Consider the following 24,415-nt stretch of genomic DNA (forward strand, 5'->3'; position numbering starts at 1 on the left):
TCATTGGGCTGAAGTGGAAAATGAGTCCAGTAGAAATTCTTTTTGCTTGCATCTGAATTAGCCATTGATTGTGCTATTTGTTGATCCAAAGTGCAGGTCAGTACATTACAAAGTGGTGTTTATGAAGCTACTGTTCAAGGCCACTGACCAAAATTATGCTGGCAATTAAATGGATGCCAGACACAGTGCAGGGAGAGACAGAGGTGTCATCCTGGGTTTTCTCAACCAACCCAAATCTTCAAGTCCACGGCTTTTAAGTGGCAGCACAAATGTTATCAGTAAAACTGCACTTTCTTGCTGCATAACTGTCACTGTTCCAGGCATCTACCAATGGCAGTAACACCCATCTTAGTTCTGTGGGGTTTGTTTCAAGAATTTCTTCAAGAGGTCAAACAAATACAAGAATCCCTGCATGTGCCGCAGGGCTTCAGAGGCAGATTCCTGATGCCTGGGGCCAACAGGTTCATCTCCTGCAAAAGCAGAGTCTCCTCCTCTCTTGTTTCAGTGTCACAGCGTTGGTTAGCATGGGTCCTCAGACAGGGCTGCTTGTTGGTGCGTGTTTTAGTTGTGCCACAATGTGGGTGCCTCTGTCACGTTTATAAATCCCCATCTGTAGGTGGCTGGCACAGCCTGTAGAGTCTTTAAGGCAGATTAAGAGTATGGTATTAAACGTCGTAAGAAAGATAACAAAGTTACTGGCACAGTGTATGAAAGCTAGCTTCTCCTTTGTCATTCTGCAAGCCTTAGATGCAACCCAATAGCAAGAATACCACTATTTTTATTTTTCATAATTGCAAATATAAAAGTGTATAATTAACTCTATTTATTAGCTAAAATATTTACTATTTATTAGCTAAAATATTTATTATCATTGTTTAAATACTATTTGAAACACTGTATCACTTCTTTTTACCTTTGGCCCAATTTGGGTCTTCAGCAACCCTTTTCTTGGTTGTTTTTTTTTCCTGTTCTATTTAAATACAGTGTAGTGACTGGGTTTTAGTACACAATGGGACTGCAGCCAAAGTACTGGCTTATGAAGTGTCTTTGCATATCTGCTGTCAGATTTGCCATTCAGGAGTTTTTCTCTCTCAGCATTCCACAGATGGCTGTCAATCACTAGCAATATCAGCCCATAGCAATGGTCTGAAAAAGACTCTTCTTTTTCTTCAGTGATTTTTTTTTTTTTTTTTTTTTTAGAAAATGCAGAAACATTTGAAGTTAATGATATGCAAATTGTAACAGGCTGAGCTTATTAAGCCACACTGCACTTAATTTAGTACCGTGAGAAAGGAGAACATGATTTTTTTTTTCTTGCTGTTACTACTAAGGAGACCTGTGGTTCCAACAGGATCTGCATAGTTGTTACAGAGACATAAAACAAGCATTTCAGATAACATGCAGAATCCAGAACAACCTACCGAGGCGCACTCTGCGGCATTTGGTCCATCACTTTCAGATTCTTGGCAGAGATTTCAACTCTTGGTCCCTAAAGAAACAAAGAATTTATGGTACTGATGATATTGATAACGGATCTGATCCTTAGGGGATAATAACGTAATAGGAGTGTGCTTTCTTTCTGAGAATCCATTAACTACTTTAGAAAAGTTGGAATCTGTTGGTAGATACATTAGTCATCTGTGTTTACTGAAAAGATGAAATTAATCCCAAAGCACTTTACAAGCACTGTTGTCTATCACTGGGGAGTTTCTACAATTTAACACTGATTGAGACTTTTGATTTTTGTACATGCAGAAATTGTCTTAAGTATCTTAGCTAGTCTCTACTTTCTAACCATCAAGGCACATACTTTGAATAATGCATACTGAGGCATATAATTGCTGTAAATGGCTGTACCTGCAAACCTTAATTTGTTGTGTCAGAGATGGGTAGCTGTTCAGACACTAGTAACAGATTGACTGTATGAGTTCATGGTGAACAAAATACCATGCCATGCTGAAATAAACAGGAGTTTCTACTATTACTGGAATGTTACTGGAATAAAGGTAGTGGCTTGCAGTAGACACACAGGTCCTAATACTTACTTGCTTTCGCATGATGTCTGTAGCTTGCATGATACACTTGGGCAAAAGTCCATGACTTCGAGCCAGTATGGCTGCTTGCTCCAGGGACACACTTAATGTACTTCTGAAAATGGGAACAAGTGATACTAAATCATTGATCATATTTAAAAATGTATATAGAGGCAAGTATAGGACACTTATTTATTAAGTATGGATTCTGTTAGCTAGCTTTTTTATATCTATTAGTTCACTTTCTCCACTTAAAAACGAGCTTCAATCCTGCATTTTCAGTCCTTTACACTTGCTTCCTGCAATGGTTCAGGTCTCCAGCAATGTTACTATGAGGTATGTTTCACTACTCTTCTGCACTAATTTCTGTATATGCAATTTCTCTGTATATGCAATGAACTCATTTAGTGAATGGCATTGGTTGACGCACTGAAACAAAGTTTATGTGCCCAATTTAATTATTAACAGAACTATTTATGTCTCAGCCTACATAACGTATTTACATCCTTATTATATATAGTCCCTTAACATCTACCTTGCTATTGATTTAAACTGAATCAAATATATTGCCCAACTCTCCAGAAAAGACCAACCTTTGCATTACAACACTAACACTTCTGTTTCCAAAATCTCACCTCTGCATCCCAGTGCCACACATGGTAATCTGGCAGGCTCCGAGTCGGTAACAGAGCTCAGAAGATATAGGTAGCAGGCCAGCTCCTGATGTGTTACTGCTAGAGTATCCTGACTGGTTGGGTTTTGTGTTAATGAAGGACTTCATCAGCCTGCAAAGCTCATCCATTGCATTGATGGGACGAATAAGCTAAACAAAGCAACAAGAATAACAAAAACATCAGTGGTAGGTGTACTCTTTCAGTTGTAAATTTACAGGGATTTATCCTGTCTCCAGACATACTATCACTACACAAGTGACTGCTGCAGAGTAATGAATATTTGAAAGTGAAAATATACAAGCTGTGACTTAGGTGTGGGGCAATTTTTTGCAGTTATCACAGATCACTGAGATTGTTTACACTGTACATTACAATGGCAAAGATGATTTGTTTTCACTGCAGTAGTACTTACTGCCTTATGTGCAAATATTCCCAAGTTACCTGCCCCAGTTAGACTGCCTCTAGCTGAGATGCTGGGAAGCACTCATGGTCCTGGTGTTTCCTTCTATAATTGTGAATAAAGTTTAATTTCTAAAGTTCATTTTTTATACATCTGTGAGAGAGAAGAATAAATTCATTCTGTCTAACATCAGATACCCCATTTAGAAGGAGATGAACAGGGCAATATGAAGTCTTACTAGTGCCTAAATTAGAGGGCTTGTGTTAACTCCAGTTACCCACGCTTTTCTTCAAACAAAAGCCCCAGAGAAATTTACAGCACTTCTTCATGGCAGGGAATTCTTTTAAATTATATTTGGGTTTGTACAGGCCTGCTTTATAGCTATCACATGACTGAGGTTTAAGAGGCCAACTGATGTAGAAATAAAACCAGTAACAAAATAACAATACCTGGTCAATCTTCACTGCAGTAGTATTAGAATCAGTGGGCAAGTTTGACCTCTCTAGATAAAATGTCCTGCAAAAAGACCAGCAAGAACTACATTAGTCAGCAAGTCTCATTTCAAGCACATATGTGTACTTATGTGAAACTTCTGAAAAGACCGTGAGAGAAGTCTTGTACTTCAAGAGGTGCTTTCTTACTGAAGCATTTTGTTGCTGAAACTCATATAGTCTGTACTGAAATATTCTGGAAACACTTTATCAATTTTAGCTCTGCTCAAAGTTCTGAAGTCAAATCAGATAGGAATCTCATCCTGTACAGTGCAGCGCTTCAGAACAAGCTTAGCTGTGGGAAAAAAATTAATGGATTTCTTACACAATGGGGATCTCCAAGAATCATATTTGTACAGGAAATCAACAGGAGTGGGATTTTTTTCATTAGTTTTACTGTCTTTAGCAATGAGCACTCTTTTCGACGTGTTTTAAGTAAAGGAGAAGTATGAAATACCTGAGTTTACGGTAGTATTGCTGCACTTTTTCTAGAGATTGACCATTAATTTGCTGTGGAAGTTCTTCTAGAGATAAGCCAGCTGGTTGTGATTGCCCCTCCATACTCTCTAGAGCTAAAAGAGAAAATGTTTTATTATATTTTAAATTTAGATAATAACATTTTAGTAAGTTTTTACTTATTTATCTCTGCATCATTTCACTGCTTTGCAAATGACTGTTGGATCATGTCAAGGCTAACACTGCCCATTAATATAATTTTGGTGTGAATGTTTGCTTATCTAGTCAGTATTCCTTCAATTCCAGCCTGGATGATTCTGTCACAGCACATGCTTCTAAAAAGACTTGCCTATAACTTGGAAGCAGCTCCTGGTACCATACTGGATCAGATTGTCCACATACAGCCCAATATGTCTTTATGACCTGAAGCTTTAGAGGAAGGCATTAAAAAAGTCCCAGGCAGGCATATCATGTTCTCTTGACTGTGTCTTATTCGAATCTCTAACATGCTCTAGGAGTGTCCCAGAATAGAACCACCTGCTTCTTAACTATATCTGTAATTTTCAGCTCCGTTATGTTAAGAGTTTGATGGTCACTCTTTATTTTGAACCTTTTGCTATCATCAGTTAGCTTATTTTTCTAAGAAATCTTTTTATAGACACCTTTTGTAAATAGCACCGTGTGTAGTTTCAAGCTTCCTCCATTCTGAAACCGAGAAGGCAGTTTGGAGAAGTAGTAGCTGTCAAGATAAAAGATAACCTTCAAGGCCTGACGGCTTCCTTCGATGTGGTAGAAGACATGAGTATCTGCAGAAATAAACATAAAGATAAAACGCTGTATTACCACAGTGGGAGAAATTTGTAACCATTGTTGCTGGAGTTTGTTAGATCATCTATTGATGTTTCACATCTCCACCATCAAATTAATAAGGGAGAGGCTTTGTTGAGAGAAAATGAGTTCTGAAATATCATTCTAGCTGCATCTTCTAAAACATAGTGATACCACAAACAGGGCTAACAATCAAAATCCCATCTTGTTTTCTGGCATCCTGTGGTCAGTAAACATGGAAAGAGAGTTGGTGGGGTGACACAGAAGATGAGAGCTAGTGAGGGACAGTCCTTACACTGTTGGTAGTGAGATACTGAGAATTATAAAATCTATAAAAATCACACAGGTAAGGTGCTGTGGCACAGACCATAGCTCCAAATCACCGAGCTTGCTGCTCAATACTCTCCAGACCTGACGTCTGTTAGATTTATAATCATGGAGGATGGTAATCCATAAAACAAACAAGAAAAAAAGAGTTTAAAAGAAACTGAGTGTACTCACTTGCTACAAGACTTTCATCCAGCTGCTTGAAATAGAAGGCAACTTTGTCCAGTTCTGTCAGAGTGACCTGGATGTCTTCCAGCATGGTGCGCTCCTCCTTCTGTAGGGCAAAGAACCAGATATAAATAGGTGACTGTCTGCCAGGAAGAGATCAGTAACAGGACAGTATAGCTGCTGCTGGCGTGTTTCAGTTCAGGGGACCTAGTGCAGAATACAGAGATTTCCACAAACTCCCCCAAATAATTAATTACTGGCGGCTTTTTAACTTTGTGATACAAACACAGCTGCCCTTTGCTTAGATGGCATTTGACGTGATTCACAGGGAGTGCAGAGGCTTAAAGAATAGTTTTGAAGGGGTCTGTTTCTCCAAACTTTATCTTGTATCTACAAATATAAGAAGAGCTTTTTGGTTACTGTGAAATCAATGTGCATACATTCCATGCAACGTAGAAGAATAATACAGTTGCATATAGTTTGGATTACTGTTAAAAAGCATGCTCAACATATTATGTTTGCAATGTTCAAAACTTTCTGTAAAGTAATAATAATTTGTGTACCTTCTCCTCCTTAGCCATAGTGCCTGTATCTTAAGCTCAAATCACAGCACAATGGAAGTGTGTCAGATAGATTTCAATCTATCTAGCCTGCAGAATGGTCAGTGTGAACGTAACTCCAGTTTTCTGTTTGGAACTCCAGATGAAATATTCCCAACTTTTCTGCCTAACTGTTGATATGCATCATTCCACCAGAAGAGGGCAGGCCACGCATGCCTCATTAACAGCTGAGCAGTAAACCCTCCCTAAATGCTACCAGGTCACTCCAAACATAAGGATAGCCTGATTCCAAAAGCCTCTGGTGTAACTCTGGAGTCCAGTATTTGTGAGGAGATGGAAATAATGGGATATGGAAAATACTGGGACACGGTTGTCAGAGTGGGAGTCTCCTGAGGTCGCTGTCATCAGTCTCAACACGCTGCTAGCACTGGCTGTGCTCTGAATGGCAGAGAAGCATACATGCAAATGTGAGCAGACCCCAGGGTGCCATAACTCTTCATCTTACCACAGTAGGGGAGAGCAGGGACTGGTAGTTTAATAAAACACCAGTGGCTGCTATCTGTTCCAGCCATTTTCTACTGGCGTCTCTGCTGCTCTCTTCATATTCCCCATTGTTGTTGTATCGATAGTTGAGAGCAGCCAATAACTGCTCTGAAAAGGTGCAAATAGCAGCCACAAGAGATTGGCAGAAGATGGAATCTCGCCTCAGCTGTAGTTCAGTATCTGCAAGAGAAGGAGAGACACACAAACAAGGCATGAGAATACTTCTTTTATCTCACTGCCAAAGAGGCAGTTTCTATGTATGTGTGAGATATTTAGCTTCAGCTGTAGCTTTACACAGTTGTAACAGATAACATCTTGCTGTGTGACCTGGGTGTAGAAATAAAAAGAGCATTGCTGGGAAAATTTTGCCAAAAATTTTCTAGGCCACTTGACTCTTTGTTTTACGTTTGCCATCTGCATGCTCCTTCTTCTGGGAAGAGCTCTAACTCCTTCGTGCCATATCTGGACTGATTCCCTTCTTTTTATGTTTAAAGAAGCAAGAGAATTAATGAAAGAGGATCTCTGCCACTGCTTCTCTTCTGGGCTGTTAGAGATTCATCTTCCCCTCATCTACCTGTATTTCATGATCTCCCTAGATGCTTAATGCTTTAACTGGGCCTGCCCATAGGGTACCAATTGGTTTCTGTTTCTTGGGAGGATTTTGCTTCCAGGCCGGCTGCCAGGCAGCCACATTCTGGTCCAAGCAACCTCGTCACAGTTAAGGGGATTGCAGGCCAAAGACAAACGTGAATAAGAGAGGAGCTCCTTCCCAGGCACCCTGGGCTCCTTCAACAGTACAGCAGTCTGTCATTGCCAAGGCAGTGTTCCACAGAGAAAGAAGCTGAAGACACCATTCAGAAGATTTGAGTTTTTAAAGTTTCTGTAAGCACTGAGCATGGTATCCTCACTGATACACTCCAGGCGCAGGGCCATATCTTCAATCTGAAGGCAACCAGTCCTTCCAGCAGTACTCCTCTGTACTGCCAAAGTAAGGCAGAGAGAGCACAGAAACGTCTGTCCTCAGAGCTAGGGAAAAGCCAGTTTCCACAAAGCTGGCATAACCTCTTCAGTGCCATCTGCTGCCCCATTCTTTCCAGAGGATATTAGGGAAAATGCTGCAGGAGATAGGGCAGAGGTAGACACTTATGAAGTCATTACATCTGTTGTCATTAAAAAAACAGCCTTTACGGATGCTAAGCTGACACTGCAGGCAGGTTTTGACAGACTCATGGACCAGCCCTGGCAGGAGCAGAGGCAACAGAGCCATACTCATTTACCATTTTCACTCTATGAGAACTTGAGAATCTAGCTGGCACCAAATTAATGACATCCTATTTCAGTCATGTATTACCTCATTTGCAAACAAAAATACACCAAGTACAGTTTCAATCACAATAGGAGACTACACATTCACTCCTAGGAAAGGCCTGTCATTTGATCTGCAAGTACGAAGTTTAGTGCACAGCAGCAGATAACAATATCCATTCACAGTGTATTTATGTGCTGTCTCCACACTTAGGTTTTTAGTCTGCTCCTAGCTATGATTTCAGTATATACACTCTTAAATCCCTAACTTGCCTGCTTCGTTTGGAAAGATGTCAGTGTCTGTGTTCTCACAGAAAGTTGTGCAACATGTCTCATTTTTGCTGCATGTTTTCACCACAGAAGGAAACAGTAAAGGCCATCTGGGAGTGAGAGTTGTACAAAAGGAAAAAAAGACAGAAAAACAGCGCTTGTGCAACATCAATGACTAGCCAGGAGACACAGCAGCCTACATGGAATTGAAGCAACACAAACTGAAGCATAGATGTCAGATGCATGAAAAGGCTGTCCCAGATGCAGAGCACAAGAAATGTTAGCTTAAAATGCCAAGACTAAAGCTAAATGCTCAGGAAATAACACTCAGAGGTATGCACATGGAGTCGCATAAATCTGTGTTAGGGACATGTGTGTACAGTCTTTGTTGCAAGAAATCGAAACACCTTACCCGTGCATTTTAACAAGGCCAAAAGCAGTTGATTCTTCCCATCTAAAACAGTGAAGAGAAGGAAAGAAGTCAACATGATGGCAATAGAGATTTTACTCTATTGGATTGACAGTCTCCTCTTTCTCCACAATTCTTGCCTCTCCTCACCCCTGCATGGTTATTTCTTTGTACTATCATAGTTCTTACTCACACAGGCATTTTAATCATACAGAAAGAATTTTACAAGCTAAATGCTCTACTAACTACTATGAATTATTGGAAACAAATTGTACATGCAGATTAATACTTAATGAAGAAACTTTTCCCAGTGCTCTGCACTGGAGTGTAAATATCAGATTTAGCTAGCCTATTCCACCCCAACCTGATTACAGTGGGTTAGGACAATTTGACCTGTTTTCCCTAGAGTGCAGCACAGCCTTATTACAAATAGACATAAAAATGAAAAATTGAACTGCTAGACTCGATTAGATCAGAGCTATCCTTTCCCTCTGAAACCGATAGCAATCTTTACCCCATTTACAGACCTTCCACGTATTTTTGTATGATTTCAACGAGGTTTTTGATGCGCAATGGAAGGTTCCATGGATCTTCTTGAATGCTGGCTTGAATATTATTTCGGCACCTCACTGTGGTTTCTTCCTTCTGTTTAAATTCTAGGAAAAAATGAGTTTGTTAGGCAGTAGGAAGTGCAATGTAGAGTGGTTTTTGATTCAAAATGCGCATACAGATGCAAGCAGAGATACATACTATCAATAGCAACAGTTGTGAATGAAAGAGGTTCTTAAATAGACAATGCAGAAGGAGAAGGAAAAAAAAGAATATTCCTATAATCCTATAATCAGCAGTCTCCTAGCATTGTTTGCAGGATCACAGGCTAGAAGTCGTATATGTGGGTGATGTGCATGGTAAGAAGAGCCTTGTGCGACTCATATCTGACATCATTACCTTCTGTTCTCTCTGACTTTCATATATGATACAGCTGCCTGCTGTATATCTAAATATCTAAATATATCTAAAGTTTCTGTGGCTGTGCAGAATCAGATCAGCCTTTTGGCTGCAGCTGTTGCATCCCACAACACTGATGAGAAGTTGGGAACTATTCTGCTTTCTTTCACCTGGTGGCAGCTAATTGTTTAATTACAGAGTGGAGAATCTATTCTTCATGACTTAGCTAAGCTATAAAGCCCACTGCTGGCAATAAAATTTGTAAGCAAACAGAAAAATGGTGCCAAATAACTGCGCCAAACAGAAACAGGACAAGCATTCAAATTTACATTTGTCACTGAAAGGTGTCTGCAGGAGCAATTAAAGAGACGTTTGGTCTGGGGATTCCAAATGTAAGCAGTGCTTTTGTGCTCATTAGTGTAATGAATGTGCAATCATCAGTTAACTTCAGTTAACTAAAAGACCCTCTCAGTCTAATTAATCTAGCTGTAATAAATTAGACTCCATTTAAGTGAAATAAAATAAAGGAAGTGAACACAGGGTGTCTGTGATTTCCTCACTTTATTCCAACAGTGCACTGAAAGACTAACAAATAATCAACATAGATGTGAATGTGTTTGTGAAAATGAGTTCGTGTAACAGAACTTCGCATGGTCTATTTCTGGAATCAGGAAAAAAAAGAAAAAAAAAACACAAAGAAACCTCCTCTAGATTTTCCCACTGTGACTTAAAAACAGAACTTGTCAAGGTTGGGAGGCCCAGAATTGCAGTACCTGAAGTATATTAGAAGTAGTAGGAAACAGTTCAGATTTCAAGTGGGAAAGGAAATGCAGCAAATGTTCAGAAAATAAAGCTTTGGTATTTCAGTGAGAGAAGAAACCACATCCTGGGCCCCTAAACCGTTAAGACAAAGGTCCTAAACAAGCTCCCTGAAGAAAAAGAAAACATGGTATCATTTGTTTGCTCTCTATGGGAATCAGTTTTCAAAATAAGTGACATGTGAGGATGGAGTTTACTCTGGCAATTACCCATCTCTGAAGAAAAGTCATTAAGCAAACTCAGGCAGAACCTTTTGGTGCCTCATATCTACAGTCAGTCCCTCACCAGCTAATCAGAGTGTTCACCCTGAATCTGACATAACTGTACCTTGTACTTTTGAGGTACATATCTGCGTGCTCACATCAAAGGATGGGTCTGGACACTTGTGAAAATGCAGTAGCATATAAGAGAACAGTGTTCTGTGTGTTTTAAAATGAACTTGTGCAGAATTTCAGTGATCAGACATGGGACCTGCCTTTAGAGCCATTGAGTACCCTGAGCTGGAAGGAACCCAAAGGATCATCAATAACACACAACTTCTAATGTACAACTGTTCAGACTGCACAGTTACATAACGCTGTGTGGCAACATGGCGTGTGTGCATTCATGGTAATCTCTTAAGTCCTAGAAAATCACATTTTTAAATACAGTCAGCCTTCTTCCTTACCTTGCAAACTGTGGTCCATTGGAAAGTGCTTGGTTTCTTCAAAGGCTTTAGTTATTGCTGGTCCTTTTAGAAGTGCATTAATTGCATCAACCTACAATCGAAATAGTTTCCATGTTAGACTTGTGGAAAAAAATCTGAATGGAAATCTTCTGGAAAAATGCAAAAGCCATTACAGCATTAATATTTTTGAATGAGTTTCTCTTTGTTAATAAATATTATTAAGACTTTCTAACCATGAATTACCCTTGAGAGCCTCGCACTGAATGATGTTCTACACAAAGAGCGAGCCGCATGCTGATGTGATAAAACCCATTGCAAAACAGTTCTCTGGTGCTGGCCATCTATAAAGACATCTGTAGACTGAACTTGTGAGAGCTCTCCTCAGATTTAGAGGTGTGATTCATCAGGATTGTGCATTTTGTTCATCTTATTTTCTCCTTTTCATCAAAGCTTTTTTCTCTTTAATGCTTCATACAAACCTGCTCAACATTGCTTGTATCACGCAAGGCAACTTGAATGTTGACAAAACTGTTTGATAAAACTGCCATACAATATGCTTCCAGCTTCCTTCCCTCAGAACATGATTTCATTAAACAATCTGATACTTAGAAATTCCTGTGTTGACACTGATAAAGAGAAAGCAATTCTTTGTAACAATGAAACCCGTTTTGTACCTGGTTAAAAAGATGCTCCAGACAGCCATGAAGTTTGTCTTGTTTATCTAAAGGAATCCTCATGTCACTGGGAAGCTCATCTCCTAAGAAAACAAAGATAAGTTTTTAACTGTCTCATCAGCATAAGCTGTGATGAGGCCAGAAATGATACTAGCACATCCTCACACTGCAGCGGGTAAAAATTGATCACTTCTTTATCTCAAATTTCAAATGCTCATACTTCTTTCACATAATACAAAGACTTAATAGTTCTTCCATACTCCAAATTTCCTGTGGTTTGTTAGAAAAAGAACAAATCTTGACCTTTTCATATTCTTTTGATTAGTTTGAAGGAACCACATTTGCAATTGAAACATGCATTTGCTTATAATCAGCAAAGAGTTATCACCCCCACTAAAAGGTCTGCTATGAGAAAATATGCATGTTACCTAGGCATGTACTCACCTGATCCCATCTCATCACTGCCCAAGTAAGAGCTATTACTCCGTACACTGGTGTAAGACAACACTGAATCCCGGTTGCTGTTACATTCACTAGAAAGAAAAGCAAAGTAGGTGACTGATGCTCCCAGCCTGAAGCAAAGGAGCTCCTGGCCTATGATAAACTATCATTTACACTAATACCCAAGTCAAATTCTCTTATGCATATGGAAAAGAAAACCTAATTACATGCAACGTTTGTTGCCAGCTCTAAGGATATCACCATAACAGCATAAATGGAAGCTACTCAAGATGGGAGAGGAAATTTAAGGGATCTGCACCACTGGAATACCAAGCATGGCAGACCTGCAAATGCCTAAGGAAGCAGAAGAGTCACTCCAGTTGCTTTCACACCACTGCTGGCTGATGCATACATGAAAAGTTGCAGCAAGAATCATTTCAGTTCAGTTTATACTAACTATAACTTACTAAAGGTGATCAGAAAATCAACGGATGTCAGTCTGCCCCCTCCAGTGAAATGACACAGTGTTTTTAATGGCACAAACCAAAAATAAAATCCACAAAATTCTCCACATTGTCTTTTCCTCTACTTTATTTTAGACTAAGGTGAGACAAAAGGGTAAGAGCAATTGAAAGAACCCTAATATGGATTCTTGCCTGTCCTTTCTTAAACCTATTGCCAAAGATACCTTTTTTTTTTTCTAAGAAAAAAATAGTTTATAGCATCTATATCACAATATAAGCCCTTATGAAATGTGACTTGTGATCCTCATAAGGCACTACTATTGCAAACAAAATATTTTCTTATTTGCAATTTGTTTATTTTTGTAGTTCCTCAGTAGTTTTCAGATCAAAATGATAAAAACGCACTTTGTTCTCTATTGGATAACTGTTATCTGTAATATACACATAATTGGCTAATAAAGACAGAACAGAATAACCTTTCTCAATTTTCATTTACGTGTAAAACTTTGGAACAAGTGACAGATCCACAGGCACTGTTCTTAATGTCACTTTGTTACACAGGATCGATTATCTGCATTTATAGAAATCATTTAAACCAAGCTGTTCATGGGATCCCTGTCAACAATGAGAGAAATACTTCACATTTCAATAAAGCAGCTCTTGAGCACATGTGCAGACTTAAGTCTAGCACCACAAGTAGATACTGCAGATCTCAATATTCTAAGTGCCAGTTCTGATCCTTTACTGACTGGATATTTGCTGTCTTGTATTCAGCTGGGCCAGACCCTGTGCAGACTACCTGCTTTGGCCTTTTCTGAAGAAGAGATTGAACCATGAGGACTCCAGATGTTCGCTGCAATGTAAACTATTCTGATTCTGTCATTTTTGCAGACCTGTAAGAATACCACGTGGTACCACTTGCAGTATTACAGAAAACCAGCACGTAGTAAAGAATCAGTCCTGTAGTAGCATGGAAGTAGCTAAAACGTATCATTTATTCAGGTTATTCTAAATCCTGCAAACTCACTATAAGGTATTTTTACTTCTTTGCATAGGAAAAGTCCTATGGCCTTCCAATTAATGTAGAAATGACCTATTAAGGGTGTAAAATTGCAATGGTCAGACATGATTGCAACTTGTTCCATTTTTTGTGAACTAAATTTTTCAAAAGTTACCTTCCAAGAAAGACAGAGTTGGAGTGTGTGAAATTTCCTTCAGTAGCAAATATTCCAGGAGAAGCAGTAGTCACTTGTGTCCCAAAACAAGATTTCAAGACACCTGAATAAACATTTGCACTTGTGGTTTCAGAGGCCCATTAAGAATTAAAAATAAAAAAAAGCCCATTTCTGTTTCTCAGTGTCTTGGATTTCTGGGAAAATTGTTTGCAGAATTGAATGGAAAAAAACCTTATAATAGCAGCTATTATCAGGCTGAAAACTCTGAAGCTTCTGAAGTTTACAGCTATGTGATATAAAAGGGGAAAGTCAAGCTAGATTTATTTACTTCATTTTGTTACGTTTTTGTTAGTATTCTAGAAGTGCTGGTATTTTAACATTAGCTGATATTTTGGCATAAAACATTTTTTCAGACTAACCTGTAGGAGTCTCTGAAGCTCATTGTGTCATGTCCAGAGTCTTCCTGGTCCTCCTCAGAAACCTTGAAACAGACCTTCTTGATGCCACCATGCTCAGCTTTGTCAGGATCACTCTCTTCTGTTCCCAGAGAAGGTGGAGACGACTCCTCAGTGGATGGTGGCTCACAGGCACCACCTTCTGTAGGTTCTGTTATGGTGGACAGAAGTCTGCAGAGGTAAAATATGTGGCTGTCAGGAACTGGTGGATAGTTTCACAAATGAGATATAAAGGCTATGACCAGAATTCAGCTATGTGAAATCAAAGACAACCTTGCCAGTATTTGTACATGGACTATAGCTATGTAAAATCGTGAACTCTAAAAGCGGTTCACTGAAATCTGTTTATCTCAGTTCACAAGAACTCCTGTTTCTGCAGGAACCTTATCTCCACAAGGGACAATTTAATTGTAACAATGCAGCCTGAAAGGGCTCTGTTTTTAATTCAACAAAGTCTGCAATTTCTCCATCCCAGGCACTGGATTTCTCTCCTGGGGAAGTGCTTGTGCTCACAGGTTCTCTCCCAGCAGCTCTTGTTCTTTCTTAAATGTGTTTGAGCCAAGGCACTACATGCTTTCTGATCAGTTTAAGTTTTTGGTGCATGATGGGCTCTTTTCTTTTGTTAATGAAAGCAGCTGTGGCTTCATGTCACAGCGATCACTCCTGCAGCACCTGCTAGCAAATCCCTTCCAGTTATGTCCAATACACAGACCAACTATTCAAATCCTTAAGTACCATTTCTAGGAGACCTGTGATGATGAAAAGAAAAAACGAAAAGGAAAACAAGTTTAAAAGAGAAAGCTGCTGGAAATCACAAGTTTATTTGGTCTGCCTTATGTCAGACAAAACCTCAAGGTGAGGCACCCTGTCTATACAGAGGTCCAAAACTTCTGGCACACAAAACACTCTTACTTGCTAATATAGTATACATTAAGCAAAATAGTGGCTGTTGAATTCAGGGAGATTTTTAGGTGCAAAGGGCAATAGTGAACATAGGGGTGGATCTGCGTGGGATAGGTTTGACACTTCATAATAGTCAATGAGCTGTAATGCAAATGTAATAAGAGTAAAAGAGTAGGGGCTGATAATGAGGTTTCTGGGGTTAACATCTCCCTTCTAATCAGATTTGCTCTTCGCAGTGCATATTGGATTCTTTACTTACTTATTTATCTGAACGACGTATTGCTTCATTTCCTTCACTGCAATGTCAAGTTTGTTAAAAAGATGCAAGTATGAGTCCTGTATCTCTCGATCTTCCTGTTTGAGCAGAAAACTGAGTCCTCTTTCTTCCTGACTTATTCCTCCATTCTGCTGGCCAAAACTACCATCGAGATCTCCATCTTCTGGGGTCAGACATCTCCAGCATGGTGCAGCCATAGTGGTGATGCAATGTTGAGTATATGAGACTGGATTTACGGTACCTGCTAAACGTTAAAGAGTCTAGTTAGTATGGCTCTCATGAATCTTAACAATCCAAATGCTAGTTTAGGATAGGTAGAATTTAAAACGAAAATAAAAATGTCACATGATTATTTTATATAATTATATTCCATTACAAAATCTTTTGTTATTATTTTTCACTGTCCCTGTCATACCAGCTAGGTGTTTTGAATCTAGTACAGTCCAGAGACAGGTTAAATTATGGGAGCAATGACAGCACTCATAAACTATCCATTTTGCCCATTTGAGTATCTAAATGCATTTGTTGTTAATGAATTCAACCTCTTGGCAGTTGGTCTGTGTTATTATTCTTCAAGATTTAAAAACATTTACATAACACACGCACATATGTATAAAGACATATATACAAGACATAGGATGATGTAATTACAGAAGATAAAATATGTTTTCTTTTTAAAATGCTGACAATTTTGTTGCTATATTTGAAATACCATGGAATTTTAATATTTTCAACTAAGTGGGGCTTCTTTATTGATTCATTTTGAATAAAAGCAATATGTTTTTCAGTGGATTGGTTAGACTACAATTCACTGTATCTTTTCCAAACATTCCTGAACTCTGACTTTGTTAGACAGCGAATCAGATGCACATTGTGAGGTACTATGATGAGGAAATGTTGGAACTCAGGTATTCAAGTTGTAGGATAAACGCTATGAAGCAGCTACTTTTCAAGAAGTACATCCCCTTGAGACAGAGTAGAGACTTCCAGCTCCAAGATAAGGAATTTATTTACTAATCAGAAAAGAAAATATCTGATTGAACAAGTTTTCAGCCTGAAGGTAGCCTCTCTTCACAGCATAGAACCTTTTCTAGCGCTGCTATTACAACACAAGCAATTATCGTTTTACTATAAAATTTTGAAGAGAAAACAAGGGTAATGGCAAGACTTTGTTTCTTTGGAACTAATTTTGACTTCACTGAGCAGTGTAAAGATGCAACTTTCTATGCAAATGAAAATCAGTATGATTTGAAAGTTGAATACCTTGTTCTGGATCTAGACCAATAATAGAAGGTTTTCGTCCAATGCGAATGCTGAACGACCTCCCTGCTGAGGTAGTGTTTTTGGGGTATGACACCTCCATGAGGTTAATATGGCAGTTGGTGGGGCAGAAATCCATGCTGTTGAGGGAATGTGGTTCCATGATGGCTTGTTTGAAGGCTGGGCTCACCTTTGTCTTTAATCCATCTGCAAACTGGCAGAAATAAAGCAAGGATATGCTATTTCATTTGCAAAAAAAAAATATATATATATATATGAGGCAATGTAGATAATCCTCTTCTCTTCCTGCTTCTTATTCAGAATCATATGATTCTGCTGCAGCTGAACAGCACATTCCCCATAAAATGCTCATAAACAGCAAATGAAAGCAATTAGCAGTACTTTCTAGGACACTCTTTTCAACCAGCTCAGGTAACTGCACAGAAGACCACACTTAGTTTCTTTACACTTTGATATACTGTACATATGCTCATCTTAATTCTACAAATCAAACACTCATCGTCCTGTTGTGGCCACATTTATACAGTGATGTGGTGGAGATGAGCCTGCAATAATATTTTCCAACTCACAGCTCTGACAAGCTGAAAGGAGCAATTTAAGGTTAAGTTCTTTTTCCTCGGAACTTGCATTCGAATAACACATAGAGCTGTTATCATGCTACTGTAAAGCTGTTTGAATCCATTAATAAAGACAATCAAAACCCAGTTATCACTAGGCAGAACTGTCTTGAGGCTTCAATAACTAGTAGGGTTGTACCTCTTGGTAGTTTGCAAGCCGCCTGCTAATGCTTTCCAGCTTAGTGTCACAGATCTGCCGGAACTCATACTGGGGCATGGTGGACACAGCACTGCTTAGGGATATAAGCCTTTTGCAATTCCTTACAAAGTGGTTGTCTTCTGCAGCAAAGGCCTCTAAAATCTAAACAAAAAGACAGAATTTTAATTATGTAAGACGTGACTGTGAGGCAAAATTCCACCAAATTAATGGTAAATCCTGTATAATGTCACGCTTGAATAAGGTTGTCTTCAGAACAAGTTGCTGTTATAACCACCTGAGAGCCATTAGCCTGTCTACTCCTCAGACAAAAAAACGTTTCTCAGAAACGTTCAGAACAACAAATTGCTCAAGATATTCACTGCTCACTGCCAAGGTAATCTGGCTCTGGCACACTTTGACTTTCATTGAGCTTAACAGTAATGTCACTGGGATGTGATAGAAACATTTACTATTATCTCATCATTGTGCATAGATGGATCAAAATACATGGCACTGTTGTTTTCCAGTAGCTATGTTTCTATCTCATTCTTTCAGTGATCCATCCAGTCCATCAGATGGGGAAAAGAAAAAAACCTTCATTTTTTTTTTTTTTAAGAGTAAAGGAAATTCTTGCCAGAAGAAATTAATCTTCAATATCATCAAAAAGTACATTACCTGTCAGAAAATAGAAAGAATTCCAACGCCTCTCAGTTCCAGAGAGACTCTCCTATCTCTCCCTCAACAGCTGAAACCTAGGAAGATTTTGCTCACTTGCCCACAACAAATGAGAGCTAGTTTGAGTCAGTCCATTTTAATGAGGAAAACTCCAGGCAGAGTTGAGACAGTTGCATGCTACCTCATCTGAAGTAACAAGACAATTATAGAGAAATGCCCATATTATTCTCTTCCCAGTTCTGTTCAGGAATGAAGCTGGCCATGTATGTTGGTCAGGTACCTTTGCCGTGAGACAGAAGCAACCTTTTGGTTCCACAATTTTCTCTAGGACAAAGGATTTGATTCCTGCACTGCTGACATATTCATATACCACCCCATGCTCCAGGTGAGTGTTATCCACAGTCAGGCTAATGAGAGGTGTTTCTTCACCACTTATCAGTGGAGAGCTGATAGTCTGTTGTATCTGGGCTGGAAACAAAATAAGTCATTAGAGGCGTTCAGCAGCACACATGAATTCAGGCATGCAGAGGAAAGAAAAATCTGTTGAGAGGTGTTAAATGCAAAGACACAAAGATACAACATCTGGCTCAAGGAGTCTGGGAGGGTATTGTGAAGAAAACATTTGCTGTTGGCCACTACAAGAGAGTTTTAGACAACCCACATGCTCCAGTTCAGATTCTGATGTTCTTCCAAGTGCGCACATGCACATCCATGCACAGAACACCATTTTAGTTCTGTTCAGCATTCACATACATAGTCCTTCACAGAAGCTTTCAAAGGGAAGTATGTTAATCTTAGAGCCTTGTTGTTTCTAACAACCCTCTGGAAGAATGCCACTTTTCTGTTGAAGTTTTAGGAAACTAGGTGATCTTTGAGGTCCTTTTCAACCAAGGCCATACTATGATTCTATTAAGTGTTCCAGATGTACTTTCTGTACAACTGTAAGACTGAGATGGTAGGGCAGAGACGGGGTGAGGAGATGACATTTTTAAATAAGGGCAATAACATTGTCATCACAGAAGAAATTTAAATTTTAATCAAATTGAGATTTGCCAGAGGACTGCTCCCTTGCCTTTAGAAGCACCCCTCCTGCTGTTGCAATGCCAAACTGCACTGTTTGGCCTTCAGACTACCAGCCTCAGCAGTCCTCACCTGGGATTCGCAGAGATGTTCTTGGAAAAGTTGCCAGTGGCATTCAGAGAATCCAGGCTCAGACCTTTGGAGCGGATCTGGCTTCAGTATTCTCCCCTACCATCTACTTTTCCAAGATGGAAGAAATATGTTCCCCCCCACCTCTTGCTGACACAGTGGTAACACACTCTGAAAACTCACTCCAGATCAAAATTATGCAAATGAAGTTAAAATGGAGCTACTTGCAGACCTTCCCCTCAAGCTGCTACTGCCCATAAATTCCTAGTTTGCAAGGGCTGCCAAATGGTTCTAAACATGCTGAACTATTCCATTTCAAAAACTGGCTTTTGTGAAGACAAGGGATGGGATCTGATTACTTTTATGGCATCCAGCAAACTGAAAAATATCAAAATATCAAAAACAAAGGCAGTACCTCAAGCCTGAATCTTGTTTGCATCCTACATCTAGCAGTGTGTAAACACATCTTATTCAGCCAAATAACATAGGTTATCTATATGTGCTTCTAAATTGTGCCTGGACTTGTGCACACAGCTTTGCTTGCATTTTTTTTACAGATTCTAATAAGAATATATACCTTTTTTTTTTTTTTAATAGCCTATAGTAGAAACTACAGAGCTAACATGTAAAATAGAGTCCAGACATCTCATAGGAGGAACCTCCTTTATCATTATTTTAAACTGTTTTTTGTCTCCTACTTAGATTTTCAAAGGACAGTTAATGTCTCCTTCAGGCCTTTTATTGAGTATCTTGGCACAAGAGAGGGCCTTCAGCCATGAGAATGGTTTTCTGCTGACGTGGCAGAATCACTGTGTGATTCTGGTATATGGCTTGATACAAAAGCAGTCCACAAAATAACTCAAATCATTACCTACCCGAGCATGCAAGACCCTTTGTCATTTACTGTGGGACTTGGGCTATAACAGCTAATAAAAAGCAGACAAACAACATATTTTTTTCTCTACTTACATAACAAATGACATTGCTACGTATTATAGAGATTCTCTAAGGCACTCACTGGAAACAAACATCTAAGAATTCACTTAGTGATCCTAAAAATCATATTTTCTGTTCAGGAAAGAGCCCATAACTCCAGAGAGTTGCAGGGGTATGATTCCTATGTGTATCTCTTTTTTCATTCTACTAAATAAACTGCAAGATAAGAGCACTTCCTCTGACAGACCTCATTTTATTACAAAGCTTTACTAGTACAAGAGATATTCAGGAATAATCATAACACTTTATATTTCTACTGCAGTTTTCCTTTTCCAAGCCCCTAAATCTTCCCTAGGTTTCCTTCTCCTATTTAAAATCTTTACCTGATTCCTGGTGGATATTTTGAAGTGGATCCAAATCTTCATCTCCTGTCAGTGAAGTGTCTTCTTTGTTGGACCCTGGATGACTGCCATTCAGATATGCACTGGATGCTGCTTGCTGAACTCTGTCCTCCTCAGCATCTTCATGTGTTCTGTACACCCACTGGTACAATCCCTTGCAAGAAATTATGACCCCAGTAAAAAATGCTCAGTGTCCATAGGGCTGGACTACAAAGGTGAATCTAGCTGCCAGTTAATTTTTATCTTCTACACTGGCTGAAATATTAACGTTATCCCAGTATTTGAATTTCAGAGACTAGAAAATCAGCATCAGTATCTGGGTGCACTTCTAGTCTTAGTAAGCAGCTAATAATGTTTAGTAGTGCATGAACTGACACACATGCTATTCGTACATGCTTTTGCAACTATACACAGCTGGGATTTACTGTAATCAGCTCCCTTGGTTACACTAGGACTTTGGCATGGGAGCAAGTTGAAAGAGGCTTGTGTAAGTTGCTCTTATGAACATTTATAGAGTATAAAAACACTGAAGAAAGGGAGGAATTAATGTACTTTGGAGGTTTTGTATTCATACCAGCACTTCCTGTTGTTTGGTCCTGTATGCTGTAAAGTGCTCCAGAACATCCATATAATTTCCATGTGATGCATTACTCCCATTCACTTTCAAAATGCATTGTCCTGGATGAAGGCCTACAGCTGCAGCCTCAGAACCTGATAAAAACAACAGCAGGGGAGTTAGGCAGAAAAGCCTATGACTGACTATGGAAGAGAAAATTGAAAAGGTTGGAAAGGGTTTTTGGTAAAGAGCATCAAGAAGGAAAAACAGCTGAATGCTGTCTTTTCAAGGCTTTTGCTGAGTCCTTATTTGAAGAGAATTTAGTTGTATGAGACAAATGTATCTATCTTTCAGAATTTCTGTAGTGCTTGGAGAAAAAGAAACTTGCACCATGCTTGGTGTATATGTACATACTCTTATATAACATATATGTACTCCAGCTTAATTATTTTTATACCACAGTCTTCCTACTTACCTCTTCCTACTGCATGAACATATGGTGGTGCTGCTCCCCGTATCTGAAAGCAAAGTGCTTCAGGACAATCTGGGATTTTAATGATCCTGCAGGTAGATCAAGAGGAGGAGAAAACAATATTTTAAGTTAAGCTGTTAGAGATCTAGGCAATTTTAAAAGCATTTTTCTTTGGCATTCACAACTGAGCTTTGGATAGAGGAATGCACCCAAATAGTTTACAAATAAATAAAAAATAAAAGGACTTGAAGAAATCACTGACTACATCTACATTCTCTAGGGCAGATGGGAGATTCTCTTTCTTAATTAAAATTTGAGACTTGCAAGTTTATTAATTTTTAAGCAAGTAATGCAGGACAGAAACTTTCTGTAGTACTCATATCCATGTTTATTTCCATTTCCAGGGAAACCTCAGTACAGCTGTACTGACTTACAGCAGCTGAGGATCTCTGCAACAAAAATAAACAGACAAGAATCCAGCATCAAGTGATAACTGGTTCAATTTCATAGGAAATTAGGGGGTTACAAAATTTAGCAATGTCAAAGATATTAACAGAATCATGCCTCATAATAAAGTACCATAATGGACTGAAAATGGTATGGGCTGATAGAGTTAGTTATCCAAAAGTAAGGCAAGCTTCAACAGAGTGGAAATTACTTTTGCTTGAACATGTATTAGGGTCTGAGATGTTTTATATCTGTGACAAATGACAGCCCTTATGGGTCAGGGTTTTTTTTGCACAAATAGGCCAAAAGTTAACTGCTATGTCCAGAACATATATCCTAACTCATTTCTAAATGCATGGGATTCATCACCAAAAACAATCTGTGACCTTTGTACCATAATCATTTCTGTCATTTCCCTGTTTTCCTGTTGAACAGTCTCTTACTGGAAAGAGTTTACACAGCTCTCACTACAGACTGTAGAAAACATATTTAATAATTGAAAAATAAACCCCCTGCTTAGCACTTACTCTTTTGATTTGATGGCTACCAGAAGCCTAAGTGGCCTTCGTGAGCAGAAGGACTGGCTTAAAATGGTTTCCACTTCTGTAAACGGGCGTAGGAAGACTAAGTCCTCATTGATGGAATAGATTTTCCTTCCTGCCTGCAGGCCAGCCATCTGCAAATGAAACCAACACCACAGAAACTTTGGATCATTGATAGTATCTCTGAAATTTCAGGCTCCACGGTGTGTTTAGAGAGGTTTGACTGCTATTGGCAGTTCCAAGGCTTGCAAAAAACTGTATATATTGTATTGGTTCATCAAATCCTTCATCATTCATCCTTAAAAGTCATCTGCATTTACAAAAAAAAAACGGATTTCGCCAACAAACCCATTGCAGATATATATATCTTGCTTTGTACTTTTCTGCCACATTTTTTTGTTTCCTTAATAGGAGACTTGAGGCTAGCTGTGTGACTCAGTGAGATAGAGAAGTGTGATTTCCTACAGCCTACAGGCTGAGCGCAGGAGAACAAGTTGTTTTTGGTCCCTAGCCATGCAAAAACAATTTATACCTAATACCATAAGTAAATGTGGCAGTATAATCCTGCCTATGCTTTAAGTGAAGTACTTGCTCTTCATCAGAATAAAAGGACACAATGTTTTCATTTTAATTCCTAACTTTTTCATCTAACTTTAGTCAGAGACAGATTCAATGACAGAATCCAGATCCCCTGTTCTGCCTGCTGGACAACAACCCTAAACATACTCTAAACATAAACCTTTCTGTGATCTGTATCAGTAAAATGCGAATAGTAGCACCTACATTGGGTGTTAGGATATCAAGAAAATATCAAACTTCCTTTTAGTGAAGTAAAAATATATAAATAAATATGACTCTGTGGCTTCAACTATTAACCCTTTCTGGATTAGTATTATTTCCCTTTACTTCTGAGTCCAGCAGTTGGGCTTGTTTCTAAATGTGACAAGCCCTTTCCCTGTTCTGCCTGGAAGCCATTGGCAAATGTCTTGACTGGGAGAAAGGAAGTTAAACAGTATTCCATAAATCTCTTAAATATGTAACTCTGACCTCTGAAAAAAAACAAATCTGTAACTGGAAGAACTTTGACAATGCCTACACATGGCTTGGCTTTTCCTAAATATATCAGAGATCAGTTTATCTACACTTTCCTATACTTTTTTTTTTCTTTTTTTTTATTCTCAAAACCAATGCTATTAATGGGGAAAACTACAAAGTGCTCTCCTTGGTTTACTTGCTAAGCTTCCTACAGTTCATAACGTCCTCTTGTGTACCCACATTTAACATTTTTCCTTTTTTTACATAATGCTCTATTAAGCTGATAGTATGTATAAATAGCAGTAGAAAGGCATTTTAGCTTAGAATAGAATTTTGTAAAGTTTATTATTCAGAGGAAATGTTTATGCTATTTGCATTTAGAATCATAGAATCATTTAGCTTGGAAAAGACCCTATGATCATCAAATCCAACTACTTACTTACACTGATGAGTTTATTATAAAGTAATAATTATACTATATGTTTCTAAAGTCATTATGGCTTAGGTCTGATTTTCTCAGAGTAGCTCACACACTTAGTGTACATGCAGCTAACTAAAATCTTTGCATATCTGCAATCATTCTAGCAGTGGATGACCTCTTTATATTACCAACTTACTGCTTGTGCATATGGGAAACCTACCTGCACACATAATCATAGTAGATCTGTAAATTTACACAGCTCCATATGAATCCCTACAAACTAGTAACTTCAATCTAAACATCTGTTACTCTATCAGGATTTAACTAAGCAGGCTAATAACAAAATGACAACCTGTCTAAGAGTAAAGACCTGCGATGTCACAGCACTTGCACTTTATGGATAATGGATGCTCCTCATGACAACTCAATGCAGCTGCCTGGATCCAGGCCACTGTAT

At 38.7% G+C, this 24,415-nt stretch overlaps 1 protein-coding gene across 1 annotated transcript in view; it reads right to left on the minus strand.

Moving 5' to 3' along the window:
* Nucleotides 1–596: 596 nt before the first annotated feature.
* Nucleotides 597–24,415, minus strand: part of PREX1 (phosphatidylinositol-3,4,5-trisphosphate dependent Rac exchange factor 1) — a gene marked incomplete at both ends in the record, with an annotated part of 144,915 nt that continues 121,096 nt past the window's right edge. The window contains 23 exons of the mRNA XM_079543293.1: nt 597–639; nt 1,422–1,489; nt 2,046–2,148; nt 2,669–2,856; nt 3,557–3,623; nt 4,056–4,170; nt 4,717–4,860; nt 5,384–5,483; nt 6,443–6,660; nt 8,468–8,509; nt 8,992–9,120; nt 10,899–10,989; nt 11,573–11,655; nt 12,017–12,105; nt 14,072–14,278; nt 15,270–15,531; nt 16,551–16,761; nt 17,325–17,486; nt 18,280–18,467; nt 20,468–20,639; nt 21,060–21,196; nt 21,517–21,602; nt 22,488–22,636. Coding sequence (XP_079399419.1) covers nt 597–639; nt 1,422–1,489; nt 2,046–2,148; nt 2,669–2,856; nt 3,557–3,623; nt 4,056–4,170; nt 4,717–4,860; nt 5,384–5,483; nt 6,443–6,660; nt 8,468–8,509; nt 8,992–9,120; nt 10,899–10,989; nt 11,573–11,655; nt 12,017–12,105; nt 14,072–14,278; nt 15,270–15,531; nt 16,551–16,761; nt 17,325–17,486; nt 18,280–18,467; nt 20,468–20,639; nt 21,060–21,196; nt 21,517–21,602; nt 22,488–22,636 — 3,054 coding nt within the window. The remainder of the gene's footprint in view (nt 640–1,421; nt 1,490–2,045; nt 2,149–2,668; nt 2,857–3,556; nt 3,624–4,055; nt 4,171–4,716; nt 4,861–5,383; nt 5,484–6,442; nt 6,661–8,467; nt 8,510–8,991; nt 9,121–10,898; nt 10,990–11,572; nt 11,656–12,016; nt 12,106–14,071; nt 14,279–15,269; nt 15,532–16,550; nt 16,762–17,324; nt 17,487–18,279; nt 18,468–20,467; nt 20,640–21,059; nt 21,197–21,516; nt 21,603–22,487; nt 22,637–24,415) is intronic.

Source organism: Tetrao urogallus (assembly GCF_951394365.1).
Source record: "Tetrao urogallus genome assembly, chromosome: 16".
Classification (NCBI taxonomy): domain Eukaryota; kingdom Metazoa; phylum Chordata; class Aves; order Galliformes; family Phasianidae; genus Tetrao; species Tetrao urogallus.